Source organism: Rhinoraja longicauda, chromosome 17, assembly GCF_053455715.1.
Source record: "Rhinoraja longicauda isolate Sanriku21f chromosome 17, sRhiLon1.1, whole genome shotgun sequence".
Lineage (NCBI taxonomy): Eukaryota > Metazoa > Chordata > Chondrichthyes > Rajiformes > Arhynchobatidae > Rhinoraja > Rhinoraja longicauda.
Window position 1 is genome coordinate 8,382,994 of NC_135969.1, and position 16,105 is coordinate 8,399,098.

Genomic DNA, 16,105 nt, shown 5'->3' on the forward strand with positions numbered 1-16,105 from the left:
TTTGAAAAAATGAGGGTAAGAACAAATGTGAAAAATAGATGTGTAACTGTTAAAGGGGTCAATTCATGGAATAGTTGCAACAATGAATTAAAAGAGTGTAGTAACATGTGTAAATTCAAGAAAATGTTCAAAAATATTATATTTGAAAGTTACAAAATATGTGATCAGCACTGAGAAAAGACTGACATGACAGAAATGATGGTTCTTGACTATATTTGTGTTTCTTTCTATGTTTTGTTTGTTTGCTTCTGATTTATGATGTTGTGTTTTTTTTAAATTATATTTTGTTAAGTATTAAGGGTAGGCACAATAAGCTTTGGCTTCTGCCTACACCTTTTTTTCCAGTCAGAAAATATCATGTATGATTATATTGTTTTATTTTTGATACAATGATTTCACACTATTCAACTTTCACAACTGTATGGTCAATCTGTTGTATTGTATTGACCGGAAAATAAAAATAAAAATAAAATAAATGTTGTACTTGGTTTCAGTGTGTTATACGGAGGGAGTCAAAATGAAGTTAGATCCCTGACAAGGTCAATAATTCATTCCTTGTCCATCATTTTTTTTAAATCATGGCTCAATAAATAACGACTAATTCAGGAACAGGTGACACTATGGGGATATCAGTGAGCACACTGACAAGGAGAATGATTACAGTTTCCATTTTTTAATACAAAAGGAACAAGCGCATTTTTCTTTTACTGTTCCTCTCCTTCAAAAAGGACAGCATGGAAAAGAGAAAATAAATCTATGCAGCTAAAAAAAAACAAGTCATTTGAAAAGCATGAGTAGTATTTTATTCTAAACACTCCAGTGAGATATTCTGGTTCTAACTTAAATTACTCAAAATAAAATTGCCGGAGTGAATTAAACTGTAGCGCTTAGAGACACAGTTACAATGCAGAAATGTGCAATTAATTGTTGAAATTTAAAGCAAACTTGTACTTGGTCTGGCATAAGCGAAGATGCTGTCAGAAAAGAAGGTCACTGTCAGTTTTTAACTATTGGGAGACAGGTGAAATTTACAGCTTCTTTATCTCTGGAATGAGGCTGAATAGATTTGATTCATAAATGACTAATCTTTGAAGAGACTTTCTTATTTTCATTGCTCCTTAAAAAGGAAAATATTAAATTGCTGATGATATAAAGATATCTGAAAAAATAATTTGCGAGAATGCAAAATGTCCACAGGAGGTAGAAAAAGGGCAAAATGATGGCAGATGAAGAATGGAGTGGGGAATTGATTGGCAATAGATGACAACAGTCATGGAAATCTGGCAAGTAAGTGGTACTGAGGTCAAGTCAGATTAGATCTGCCACAATGTCAATGAATAGGCTTTTAACCTTGCTTGACTCCAAAATTGGTGGAATCATTGACAATGAGAAATGCTGTTAAAATACACAGATATAGATCAGATACTGAAATGGGCAGAAAAATGGGAGATGGAGCTTAATCTGAGCAAGTGTGAGGTACTACATTTCGGAGGTCGAACGGAAGGGGAGAGTATAAACAAGACCCTTATGATTTATTAACAAGACCCTTATTAACAAGACCCAAGAGTTATTAACAAGACCCTTAACATCATTGATGTCCAGAGGGAATTTGGGTCCAAGTCCGAAGGGCCTGTTCTTGTGCTGTACTGCTCTATGTTTTAGATAGACACACAGATATGCAGGGAATGGTGAGATATGAATCACATGCAGGCAGAGGAGATTAGTTTAACGTGGTATCATGTTCGGCACGGACATTATGGGCCGAAGTGCCTGTTCCTGTGTTGTTTTCTGTTCTGTTAAATGTTAAATACTAGGTGGAATAGTTTTAAGGTGAGAGGGGAAAGTATTAAAGATTTGTGAAGCAAATTGTTTACACTGTGACTTGGAGGTGCCTGCAATGCATGGCCAGGTGAGGTGGTAGAAGTAGATACAAGAGCAAAATTTAAGAGGCTTTTAGACATGAACAGGTAGGGAACAGAGGGATACGGACCATGGATTTAACCAGATTGGCATCATGTTTGTCGCAGTCATTGTTTACGTGTTGTACTATTCAAATTTATGTGCTACACATTTTACTAAAGTCTATATGGACAACATCTACTGGCCTGCCTTCATCATAGAATCATACAGCACGGAAACATGCCCTTAAGCCAACTCGTCTTGGCCAACCAAGATGCCCCATCTAAGCTAGTCCTTTTTTTTCAGCATTTGGACCATATCCCTCTCAACCTTTCCTATCTATGTACCTGTCAAAATGTTTTCTGGAGTATTATTACTGTAGCTGGCAAAAACTACTTTGTTGCCAATGAAAACCCGCTTGGGAACACTTTGGTGTTATGTGAAGTAGGTAAATAGAGTAAGGTCACACATCAGCTATGATGTAATTAAATTCCAGACCACGGTTTAAGGGCTGAATTGACTAATCTTGTTCATTTGTTCCAGGATCGAAAGGATAAAGCTATCATAAATCAGGTTAACAGATTTTTAAAATAAAGTGTTAAAAAGGATTATTGCTGTGGAACAACACGTTTCTGAAAAAAATGAACAAGCTGCCCATTGTTCCACAATTAACCCTTAATAAATTATAATTCTATGTTTAATTTAAGAATGCTTAAAATTATTAAGAATTCAAGTATATTTTGATTGTCTAAAGTAAATTATGATTACTCTGGTTTTAAACAAAACCATCAGGCTTCCAGAAAATAACATACCATAAACAACAGCTTGTCACACTTCTATTTCCTGTCTATTAATTAACATTATGAATGCTAGAATATACTGGGGAACAAAAGCCCTCCTGTTCAAAAGCTTGCTGTATTTTCACTGCATAAATCATGCCTTCATACACTTGGCCAACTGCTTAATTAAGTTTGAGACAGATTACACTTGAACATGCTCATCAATACAAAAATTGTTTAATCTTAAAGTGTTACAATGTTTATTCAAACATTAAACAAGATCTGGACCCAAAAGTTTCAAACATTTTAGATGGAATGGAGAGGGTATTATAGTTTTCTGGACACATATTTTTTAACTCTCTGGATAAATGAATGAAAGTGCATCATTTTAGTAGGAAAAGATGAAAAATCATGTTATTTGTTGCAACACAAGAGACTGCAAATGCTGTGATCTTGAGCAAAACAGATACTGCTGGAGGAACTCAGCGGGTCAGGCAATATCTGTGAAAGGAATGTTCAGACATTTCAAGTTCAGACGCCTTCTTCAAGTAAAGGGGAGGTAGCTGGTAGAAAGAGGCAAGTGGAAGGGGCGGTGCAAGAGCTGGCAAGTAGTGGGTGGATCCAGAAAAGGAAGGGTTGAAAGATAAAGGGATCTGTGGCGGAGGGAAGGGTAGAGATGGTCACAAAGGCTGGAGATGATAACTGGGGAAAAAAAAGGGCTGTGGATAGTGAAATCTGAAAAGAAAGGAGGGCAAGGAGTGGTATGTGAAATCAGATGGGAGGACGGAGTGATGGGGAAGAAAGATGTGCATTAAAAGACCTGGTTAGATCAGAAGAAGAGAGAATCAGGGTGGGGGTTGAGAAGGTTACACAAAATTGGAGAATTTAACTGTTGGTTTGTAGGTTACCCAAGCAGAACATGAGATGTTGTTCTTCAGATTGCATGTGGCCTCCAATGGAGGAGGCAGAGAACAGACAGGTCAGTATGGGAATGGTAGGAGAACAGAAGTGGCTTGCAACCATATTATTTGTTGAGATGATTTCTTATGAAATTATAAATATTTAACTCCTTTCATTGGCTTGGGCTACGGAATTAATATCCTTTTTTTCAAGACTTCCTGAGATTTTAACAAAATATTCATCTGTTTTACTAATGCATTGGCCCCATAGCAGAAGCGTCCACGTCATGGGGCTGAAAACTGGATGTGTCCTGAGCTAATTCTGCTACCACCATCATCTATTGTACAAGTGATGGCTACCACTGATTGTCGCCGGAAGCTTGCGCCTTTTTCAAGACTGACGATGACAGTGATGTAACATTTGAAACATGGATGATGGACACGAAAGAAAAAGACTAATGCATTAATTTGAATTGTGCCACAAACTCTTTCATCACTTTCGAATTTTTGGACACAACTGGTGTAGCCTCATAGAATTCTGTTCAAACTATGTCAGAGACAAAATTTGGATTATAGCAATGGTAATAATTTATAAATGGCAATACAGATCCACCATCTTTTGCAACCACATTTTAAAGGTGATGAATGGCTGTTTTAGTATAAATTATATCTGAGAAGTAAAACTTTTCATCTGTTGACATTGGCCGACATGAGTATTCGGGTAGCAATAATCTAGTGTAAAATAATGCATCTTAAGGAGCAAATGTTCAACTTAGGAAGGAATTCCTCAAAAATGATCATGTAGCATAAATATCATTGTAGCGCAATATATTATGGAATAAACCAAATCTACAGATCAATTCAAATATCAATTAAAATATCGACTAAAAGTTTTAATATTGACAATAAGATTCCATCAAGAAAATATTGGGGGACTACATGATGTTTTCCCTAAGTGTGTCTAGAAAGATACTGTCAGCCTTTAAACCAATCAACTCAGTCACAAAGCCTTTATAAAAGCAGCTGAACTCTAAATCTCATTTTCAAAAGTGAACTGCTATTTTTTAAGCAGTGATTCCCTAATTTAGTATCTCACAAAATGCCCAATACACAGAGTCCCTTGCCCAGAGTACCAGAGGATATAGGTTTAAAGTGAAGGGTAAAAGATTTAATTGGAATCTGAAGGGTAATTCTTTCACACAAAGGGTGGTGGGTGTATGGAACAAGCTGCTAGAGGAGGTAGTCGAGACAGGGACTACCCCACCATTGAAGAAACAATTAGACAGGTACATGGAAAGGACAGGTTTGGAGGGATATAGACCAAATGCGGGCAGGTGGGACTAGTGTAGCTGGGGCATGTTAGCCAAAATGGGCAAGTTGGGCCAATGGGCCTGTTTCCGCACTGTATCACTCTATGACTCTAAAAAAAAACATCCTTTCCATGTACATCTTATCAGGGCCCAGAGAATCTTATACATTTCAAACAAGTCATCTCTCAATCTTCTCTCCTGAGATGCTGCCCGACCTGCTGAGTTACTCCAGTATTTTGTGAATAAATCGATTTGTACCAGCATCTGCAGTTATTTTCTTATACTCTCAATCTTCTAAACTCCAATGGATAAGAGGTTAGCACTTCCAACTTTTCCTCAGATTGTTAAGAACCGATTCCTGTTACTTGTCTAGTAAACCAACTTTGACGTGGTTCCAGACATCCTTAAACAAGGAGACCAATTTTTACAGTAAGTGACATAGTGCATTTTGGCACCACAAATCTCAAACAGCTCTCTACACGGTAATAAACTGAAACATTTCAATGTTGACTTCATTATTCAGAGACAGCACTTAGCTTGATGAACCACAGGTACTGTATTAACAACTATGTGTGTTGAGAAACAAAATTACATGCCAGAATCCAATAGGGATTCCAATCGTGTGCCTCAACAAAGTTAAATTATTTATGATGTGGATTCCACTTATTACTTATGAAAGTGTAAGCACATTCTAACAATGATTTGGCTACTTCCAAATAGGGTAAAATGTTTGATCATAGTCTTTCCTTGTACTCTTTTTGTAATGGTACCAGCGCCTCTAAAAGTGTAAAACTAGATTTTAATATTTTTCAAATTTTAATTTTATGCTCTTCAATTTTATTACAAAAAGATTACTAAAATGAAGGGATGGACAAAAAATAAATGTAGCCCTGATTTTTAATTGATATGCATAATGGCATGTTTTTTGTCTACAAATAAAGTACTGGTCTCTCCCATAAAAATATTAATGTACATAAATTAACACTATACCGGAGTGGATTGGTTCAATAAGCAAACCAAAGTTTTAAAAGTAGATGAATGGAAATGGGGATCAGTTGAGTTCTATAATGCACAGACAATTTAATCCCATTAATAAAAAAAGGAATTGCTGGGAATACTCAGTGTGATCAGGTTGTGGGAAGAAACATTGAGTTAATGTTTCACATCAAAAACCCTCCATCAGAACTCTTAATCCTACCAACTGTCGAAATTGGTATAAGTTACTAGAGACAAGACAAATTTCCTTAGCCTTCAAATGAAGTAAAAGTGCTGGCATGCTTTTTAGCCGTAGATCCAAGGGATGACATGATAGTGAATCGAGGTGTTGCAGTGAAATTGCATCAGGATGCTTAAGAAGAGGAAAATATATTAGTAGGGGCATTACACTTGAAGAGGCTGAAACAGCAATGATCCTTTGAATGCATAAGCTGGCCAGGTGTAAGTAAAAGAACCCTGACTGGATTCTGGTTGCGAAGGGCAAGGGTAAGAGAAAACAGAATTAATACTGCAACCACAATGAAAGGGAATCCCCCAAACCACTTCTATGATGCAATCAACTCATGCCTCAGTAAGAACCTAGAACCACTATAATTCTGGAGTTCCCCAGTGTTGTTGCACAACAGATCTGATCTTGCTGACCGTCCACTGCATTGGAGCACTTGGACAAGAAGAACACGCATATCAACTACAGCTTGCCGTTCAACACCATCATCTCCTCTAAACTTATCAAACACAGGTTACTGGAAATTTGCTTGTCCTAATGTAATTGGACCCTCACCTTCTTCATCTGCAGACCTCGATCATTATGAAATGGCATCAACACTTCCTCCTCAGTACAGGAGCTCCTCAGGGCTACGTTCTCAGTCCCTGCTCTAGTCCCTGCTCTGCTCTCTCTATACCTATGACTGTGCAGCCTGACACAGCTCAAATACCACCATTGTTGTTGGACGAATCATAAGTAACGATTACTGAGAGTACAGAAGAGAGATTGATAAACTGATTGAATGTTGCCAGAACAAAATTCAACGTCAGCAAGATCAATGAGCTGATTATTGACTTTGTGAGGGGAAAGCTGAGGATCCATAAACCTGACTTCATCAGTAGTTTGGCAATGCACTGTCAAGAGCTGCTGGATCCTGGGGGTGCATATCTCTGAAGATCTGTCCTAGAGCCAGCGCATTGATGCAATCACATAGAAAAATCATCAACGCCAGTACCTTTTGAGGAGATTTGATGTCGCCAAAGTCTATCAAACTCCTAAATATCAAGCTTCTACTGGTGAGAACATACTGACAGGTTGCATCAAGGCCTAGTTCAGTAACTTGAAATCCTAGGAATGAAGAAGGCTGCAGAAAGTGAGAGGAATTGCCCAGTGCATCATGGGTAATGATCTCTCCATCAATGAAGGGATGTACAGGAGGGATGGCTAGTATCAAAGACCTACACCACCCTGGCCAAACTCTTATCTTGCTGCTACCATAGAGAAGGTGGTACAGGAATCTGAGAATGGTGATCTCCAAGTTCAAGAACAGCTTCTTCCCAGCAACCATCAGACTCTAAAACCACACCACACAACCCTAACCACAACCCATCTCAGCAACGATCTACTAAGGACTTTTGGTTACACTAAGTACTTTGGTTTTGCACTCTTAAGGTCTAGTTACTGATCATTAATGTGTTGTATTATTTAGTATTATTTGTTTACTTACTGCATTAATGGGTTTGTAAAACTGCAGCAAGTAAGAATTTCCTGAAACATACAAATGGCATTAAAACATATTTGACTCTCTTGACTTTACCTTCATATGGTCCCTGTCCAACCCTTCCCTTCCCTAATTCCTTGGCTGTCATTTTAGTTAACTTCCAAAAATAATTAGCACACCAACTCTCACAGGTGCCAATGTTCCTTCCAAAAATGGTTCATTTAGACTATTGCATTTTGCAGCTCCTTCACCATCAACAGATCTCTTTTTACAATGCTGAGAAGATGCCGGCCCCAGTTCTAGCCCTCTGCTCTCTTCTCCTCCCTTCCCTCCCATAACAACCAGTCTTCTCCTTCCAACATCCCTCATTCTCACATTCAACAAGTCAACCTCCAGCATTTCTACCACTTCCAGTGTCATCACTTCATCAAAAGCACTTTTCCTACCCTTCTTCTTTCAACATTTAAGAGTGACCATAACTTTGTTAAACATCCCATCTTCTGGCTCTTCCAAGGCATTTTTTGTGTGTCTAAGCAAATCACCCTTTTACTTCTTCCCTTGCCATCATCAATGGGCTTAAGCACGACTTCCATCTCTCAACAAGCCATGCCTACACACACATTTTGCAAAAAAAGAGGAACTCCATTCCTCAGAATTAAATTTATTTAAGTTAGAAGAAAAACTTGCTTTAGACAGTACTTCACACTACCACTTCAACCAGTGACTGAACACAAAATTGACCAATGTCAAATGTGGTAAATGCCAAGAATGCCATTCATTGACGAGTCTAAAGCCTGAAGTAACTTAAAATAATGTTGGTTAAATTTGTTATGTCCCGACCTGTTTTAAGCGGTGAAATTGGATAGCTTGTGACTATATAATAAAATGAGCAGAGTAATTAGAGACAACGGGATGAGATAAAGTAATTGGTTTGAGGAAAATAATTATTGCCAAAGGAGGTGCAAAATAAAGGTGAAAGGTATACAAGAAAAGTTAATGGGAAAAAAATCAAAAGTGAAAACAATATATAGTAAAATGCAATCAGCATTGACCCCGCAGGATGGCTCAAATCCAAGGACCGAGGGCCATCTCAAAATAATTTTAATATTTACATTTTAAAAACTCAGATAATTTAAAATTAATATGATCATACCTCGAGAATATATTTTTCCAAGGATCTGATTTCTTTCAGTGCTTCTGAATCCTTGTGAATAACCACAACTTCTTTCAAAGGATACTAGAAAACAAAATAATTGAAGAAGCCTTCCTAATTTCTAACATTTGCCACATCAATTCTAACATTTGCCACATCACTGAAAAATGCAGCCAGCGAAAAAAACAAGGAGAAAGATGCAAATATGGAAACTGACCCAAAAGACAATAACATTAAAAAGGGATCTACGAGGTAATTTTTGCACACAAATGTAATATTAATATCTGGAATGAACTGCCAAAGAAGGCGATGGGAGCAGGCAACAATATTTTTTTAAAATATCGACAGATACTTGAATAAGCATGACATTGAGGGATATGGAATGAATGCAGGCAAGTAGTATGTGTGTGATGGTATGATGGGTATGATAGGTATGATGACTGGCACAGGCGCAGTGGGCCGAAGGACCTATTTGTACGGTACAACTCCACGACTCTATAACCGTAAGAATTTTAATGTACATAAATTAACACTAGAATAAAAAGGTGAAATATCATTACATTTTCTTGATTGAGTAAATTAGTTTGTAGGCATAATACGGTGTTTAATTTACCATTCTTGAACTGCTGAACCACAAATGAGTAAAAAACAGATAAATAAAATTTAATTTACATACAAACCTCCAATTGACAAAAATAGCAAGTAACATATTTGCAAAGGTATGAAAAGATCTCTTTACTGATAAATACAATGCAGATTCAAAGATTTAATTTGTATAAAATTTCAAAGAATCTAATATGAAGAAATTAATGCTTGTGTTGAATCAAGTTCTCCAATTTCAGGTAAAGACCACCCTCCTTATCCCCACCACTCGCCCCCGAAGAGCTTTCTTTTCCCCGGTCCCTTTCTGCTCCTTCATTCACATCATCCACCTGTCCAAGTCCCCCATTTTCTTTTCCTTTTCCCCTGTTCCTAATTACACCACCATTCCTTCCTCCAGTTCTACATTTTACTCCCCACCTTCCCTTCTTATCAAATTTCATCATTTGCTCCCTTTATTTTCTCCATTTATCACCTCCAGCCTTGATTAATATCTCCTCCATTCTCTCCCCAATCTGACTCATCTGCCGATCAATCCCTCCTGACCTGGATCCACCCACATTTTCCCCTCAACTTTATCTGCCACCTGTCTGAAGAAGGGTCCTGACCTAAAACATCATCTGTCCATTTCCTTCCAGAGATGCTGCCTAGCCCACTGAATCTTTCTAATGGCTTGTATTTGCTCAAGATACCACCATCTGTATTATCATGTTACCATCAATCTTTTTCCCATTTCCAATGCAGCTCTGTAATGTGTTATCTTTCCCATACCCTTCAATTTCCCTGTGCCATTAACCTACACCAAGTGGCAATTCTTAGCTGCCAATTAACCTTAAAGCACAGCGGTGGGATATGGGAGGAAACAGAAGCACCGAGTGGAATCAGCATCATCTGAGGGAGAATTTGCAAGCTCTGCAATTAAAGTCAGGGTCTCTGGACAAGCACAGTAAATGAAATAGTTTATATTTCAAGCCAAAATCAAAAAAGATTTTAATAAAAGGTGTAGGTGCGAAATCCACAATGACTGACCTTAACTGGAAGTGTCTTCCTGTCTCGTATTACTCTTCCAAGCTCAATAACTGACTGCATTTGGGCAACTGCAGTCTCAATGCGTCTATCAATAATGGACTCCCTAGAGGAAAAACAAGTCATAAGTGATTACTTAACAAACAGAAATCACGGTAAGATTTAGGACTTTGCTACAAAGAAAATGGAAGTTCTGGACAAGCTAAATAGATGCAAAACAAATCAGAGTAACGTGGTATATATTCCAAAGTATTATGAAATGCATGGGAATGGGCATTGATCAGCACAAAGAATTATTTGAATTGCTGTTGAGACTTTCAAACTAACCAATGTCGCATGTATATATATAATTTTTTCAGTTTTTTTTATTCCTCTTGAAATATAGTTTATTTTTTTGTTTATTGGCTTTGGTACTTTCAGTGATTTATGCATCTGTACCCTCAATCCCTTCTTTCTTCTACCCCACTTAGACTTTTATTATCCAATAAGAATGAGAAAACAGAAAGCAGTTACCTAATAGAGATCAATCACATTCCCAAAGGATAATGTCAACTGCTTATTTCCAGTGTCACTCAAGTTAAATATCAATGAAATTCTCAAGCATAACAGTCATTTTGAACCACTTTCAATATGATTAGTGGAATAGACTGTAAATGCTCAAGAGATTCAATAAATTGAAAATGCAATAAGTAAAAGTCTACAAGCTATGCTTTGTTTACGAAGCAACATCCAAAGTGATCATTCATATAATACATAAAAAGATTCAAGGATAATTCAGTACAATTTTAAACATGGCAGATAATATGTTGGTCCATAAATATACTGTACCCAAGCTTAATCTGGGGCAATCCAACTGGCCTTTTCTTGCACACCAAACCAGTAGCCACAAAATATAGACAAGCTCATCACAACATTAATTTTCTTCAGGTTTCTTTGACATATTTACACTTTTTTATTTCATACATCCACTGTACAGTAACAATTTTAGAATCACAAACCACTTAACATACAGTAGATTCCCTGATAACTGATGGGCTATAAGGTATTGTTTAAAGATAATGGTTAGCCAATACAATTTGCACCCAAAAAAAAACTTGCAAGTAGATTTTGGGAGTCAGATAAGAAAAACAGATTTTAACATTTTTAAAGAAATCACTTGCAGAGACCAGACAAGAAGGTAACATTAAAGGTGAAACACAAATAGGATGAGGGGAAATGGTAAAAGTACAAGGATGAAAGGCTTCAAATTGAATTATGTAAATTAAATCATTAAACATTTGGAAGTTCATACTGCATGTTGACCAATAATGGTAACAAAAATTATAAATTAAATAGCTTATTCAAAATATATCGACAGCTCTGTTACTTAGCAGCATTTAAAAAAAATTATAATTGCATAATTTAATATATTTCAAGATTCTTAACTAGAATAACACTGCTTTCAAAATTTTGTTATACTTATTTTTTAAGAAAATGTACTTGTGTTGGAATGATATGTAAAACATCATACCTTACTTGTGGGAGCATGAGGTAGTGAATGCTGCATATGTCCTTATTTTCGACAGAAGATGAATCTATCAAGTGCCTCATGTTCTGGTACATTAGTTCAGTGATAAACGGTGTAAAGGGTGCCTGTGAAATCACAATGTCAACATTTAATCTTTGGCAATAACCGAATTATCACTAACACAATTTCATGCAATGACGCCACAGTAATGTAAATGGAAAATTCCTGCTTATCTGTATATCCTTTCTGAATGACTATCTCCCCAGAGTGTCGGTAAATAACTGCAGATGCTGGTACAAATGAAAGGTATCACAAAATGCTGGAGTAATTAGTTGAGACCCTTCTTCAGACTGATGTCAGGGAAGGGGGCGGGACAAAGATAGGATGTAGTTGGAGACAGGAAGACAGTGGGAGAACTGGGAAGGGGGAGGGGAAAGAGAAGGACAGAGGAACTATCTGGTTGGAAAAATCAATGTTCATACCAATGGGGTGTAAGCTGCCCAAGCGAAATACGAGGTGCTGTTCCTCCAATTTGCGGTGGGCCTCACTATGACAATGGAGGAGGCCCATGACAGAAAGGTCAGACTGGGAGTGGGAGGGGCACTCTCCCCAGAAGTGCATACGTTTATCAGAATTGTAATATTAATTCAAGAAATTATCTTTTCATCACAACCTTTAAAAATCTATTTTTAATTTAATCTTTTTCTTCCTGACTATATTTCTTTCAGACTATATGTGCACCCTTGAGGATTCTTCCACGTGATTGGTTTTAGAACCTCATGGTTTCCTGTCCAGCTGATGCGCGCCATAGTTAACTGTAGAGGGTGACTTCCCAGAACATGCATTGGAACTGAACAAATTTTAGCTCAAACCCCACAAAATCTCTGTGGGCAGCTACAATCAAGAATAGCAAACATCGTTTTCTTCTTCGCTGCTAATCATGTAGTAATATCTGCATTGAAAGGAGCTGTCAGTACCTGAATTAAGCACTGCACAATGAGACAGAGTCGGTATGCAAAATCCAGAAATTGTCTGTAAAGTAGCTTTCTTCTCATGCTCTAGTACTACATTTAGAAAGCTGGGGGTTATGAGAAACAGAACAGCAGAGTGGGTGACAGTGGGGAAATAGCAAGTCTGGCCTCAAGAGTCACACCATACATTCAAACAGCGACAATGTCCTGAGCAACTATAAGTTACACACTAATTCCATTTACCAGCACTCGTTCCCTCGCCTTCAATGCCCTGGCAATTCAAGTGTTGTCTTGATACATCTTAATTCTATTTCAGAATCCAAATTCCTCAGATTCAGTGCTCCAGTTCCAGCATGTCACACTTCTAGGGCACTGGGTAACCAAACAGCTTGCTTTCATAACACTGTAATAAACACATGTTCTGCAGATATCTGGGTTCTATCCTCAGAATATTGACATCAACAAAAGTGTCTGAAACTTCAAACTTGCCCAATCATTTAAAATTTGCTCTCTTTGTTAAGGAATAATACTATAGAACATAGGACAGCACAGACAAATGGAATGACCATGATGTCCATTTAAACTAATCCCATTTGCCTGCACGTGGTCTATATCCCTCCATCTTCCACCTGTTCACGTGTCTGTCTAAATGCCTTAGATGTTGCCTTATCTGCGCCCACCACCGCCCCTGCCAGTACATTCTAGGCAATACCACTCTGTGTAAAAATACTTGCCTCACAAATCTCCTTTAAAGTTTTACCCACTCTCACCTTAAATCTCTGCCCTCTGGTATTTGACATATCTATTTTTTTTTTAATTGCCCACATTCAAAACATTAAAGTAATCCAATGTAACTGCTGAAATTATATTTGATCACCCGGCCTTGAAATTTAACATTATAACATGATAATATTAACATTGGACTGAAACGGGAGTTGAATAAAATCAATACAAGGCTAAGGTGGATATAAAATAGGAAAACAGTATTAACTTAAAGGAAAAGGTTACGTTTTTATTATTTTTAGCTGTGGGATTTTACTTTAGAAGTAGACCTCTCAGTTACAAAGTTACCATGGTCAAGAGGAAGACCAGTCACTCTCCATGAGATGTCAGCACTGGGAGAAGTGCTGCAGTCAGGGAACCAAACTGGTTATGAACAGGAAATTGTTTATCAATGGATCAATGATCGGGCAACAAATAGAATGCAGGTTTTAACACCCAGCCAGAAAGTGTATGAAGTCAGAAAGGGGATCCTCATGTTAGCTATTACAAAGATTGTTATCAATGAGTGTTTTCACTACAGAATATGGAATTCCAGTTCTAGTCCTTTTCTAAAATTCCCTGGTCAGGACTTCTGCATTGGCATCAATCTTATTAGCCTATTGTAAATGTCAGCTACTGTGTCTGTGCTAATGTGCTTTCTTCAAATTTTCTCCGTATAATTCTATCAGTCACTCAACATGGTAAAATATAGAAGGAATTTAAATGTCTTTGCAGCTACATTATTTTATTGTCTCAGAGTTGAATATTAATAATCATTCCAATTTTCCACAAAGTAAAGAAAAAATGTAACAACAATATGGACAGAGAACTCCTCGCCATTAACTAACCCGATTACTTAATATAGTCTTTCCCATACTTTTACAGATTGTTGAACTGGCATAACCTAAAGCGGTGAACACAACCATGAACGTAATTGTAGTGAAGAAAGACTCTAGATAACATGGCTCAAACAAAAAACAATCGACAGAAATCAAAGACAAGAAAGCATGTGTTTATCGGTTGCATGTAGTTTACACAGCAAAATGTAATATTTTCAAGTTGTAAAATAGGTAATTCAGTCTATTTATTCTTTGCTTGTTCTCAAGAGCATTCTGTTCAGTTCACCACCCACCTATTTCCATGTATCTTAATGTTAATGATTGATCTTTTTGTTTTCCAGTTTACTCGTAAAACAGAAAACTTATTTTCGAAACATTATCTAAACAACACTTTCCTATCAGAGTTTAGACATTCAAGCAACCGTTCATTGTTCAGAAACCTTGGAACAAAAAGAGACAATATGAATGCCAATGTGAGTGATTCAAAGGGATTTCTCAAAATAGAACAAATGACCTAATTACCATCCCTCAGATCTTATCTGAAAAATCCTGATATTTCCATTGTATCATTGATGACAAGATTATCTCTTTAGTTATCCACATTCAAGGGAATTTAACTGAAAGTAAAGGCAACCTAACTGAATAAATTCAGTCAGGAAAAAACAAATATTTAACTGAACAAAGACAATAAAGAATCCTCACAAGAAAGATTGAATTGTAAATATACTGAACAGAAGAGCGATAACAAAGGGTCAAGGAATATTTCTTGGAGACTTAATTATTGCAGTTTTGCTGGTTATGAGACTCCTCCGAGTATTGTTTGACCTGATGTATTGCTTCTGAATTGAGAAAAGATAATTTTATTTGTGTAAAGAGCAGAAAATAAAACTAAGCAATTATTACAGAACGTGACTTCAAGAGGAAATATTGGTAAATTGAGTAGTTTTTAAGCAGTTCAAATTTCAGACAATTATAAATATTTGTCCTAAGTATAAGAACAGAGTTCGTATGTGCTCACCATCAGCCGACACATGTAGAACAAAACAGCAAACAAAGTTTCCAAAGCCCTTTCACAATCTTCACTACCATTTTCACCCTATTGAAGTAAAAAAGAAAACAGAATTAGCAGAAAATTCACACCCAAAGGAAATAAGGGTCAGGCTGTCACTATTAACATATTCTAACTTTACCTATACTCAGTAAAATGTAGGCGCAAGGAACTGCAGATGCAGAACTACAAAATACAAATTGCTGGAGTAACTTATCGGGTCAGGCAGCATCTCTGGAGAATATGATTGGCGATGTTTTGGGTCAGGACCCTTCTTCATATTGATTATGTAGAGAAAAGAAAGTTGGAAGAGAGGTGCGTGCAGGGCAAAGCCTGCAAGTGATGGTGATACAGGTGGGTATACATTTTGATTGGCAGATGATTGGACAAAAGCCAGGGATGAAAAGATAAAAGGTAATGAGATAAGTAGAGAAAAAGCATGAAATGTGAATCCAGAGAAAGGAATAGGACAGGGGACAGGGGAGAAGGGCAAAGGGAGAACTCTTCCACTTATATATTCCACCTAAAACTATTGATGTTGGAGTGGACATTTTGGTATAGACAGAAGATCAGTTGATTAACAGTTAGAAAACTAGTCTTTGTCTGGTTG

General features: G+C 37.1%; 1 protein-coding gene across 1 annotated transcript in view; it reads right to left on the minus strand.

The window, feature by feature from the left end:
• iars1 (isoleucyl-tRNA synthetase 1) overlaps positions 1 to 16,105 on the minus strand; it is a 147,721-nt gene that overhangs the window by 42,048 nt on the left and 89,568 nt on the right. The window contains exons 22-25 of the mRNA XM_078414016.1: positions 15,466 to 15,543; positions 11,879 to 12,000; positions 10,372 to 10,474; positions 8,743 to 8,826 (exon numbers count right to left, since the gene is read on the minus strand). Of these exons, the coding sequence (XP_078270142.1) occupies positions 8,743 to 8,826; positions 10,372 to 10,474; positions 11,879 to 12,000; positions 15,466 to 15,543 (387 nt within the window). The remainder of the gene's footprint in view (positions 1 to 8,742; positions 8,827 to 10,371; positions 10,475 to 11,878; positions 12,001 to 15,465; positions 15,544 to 16,105) is intronic.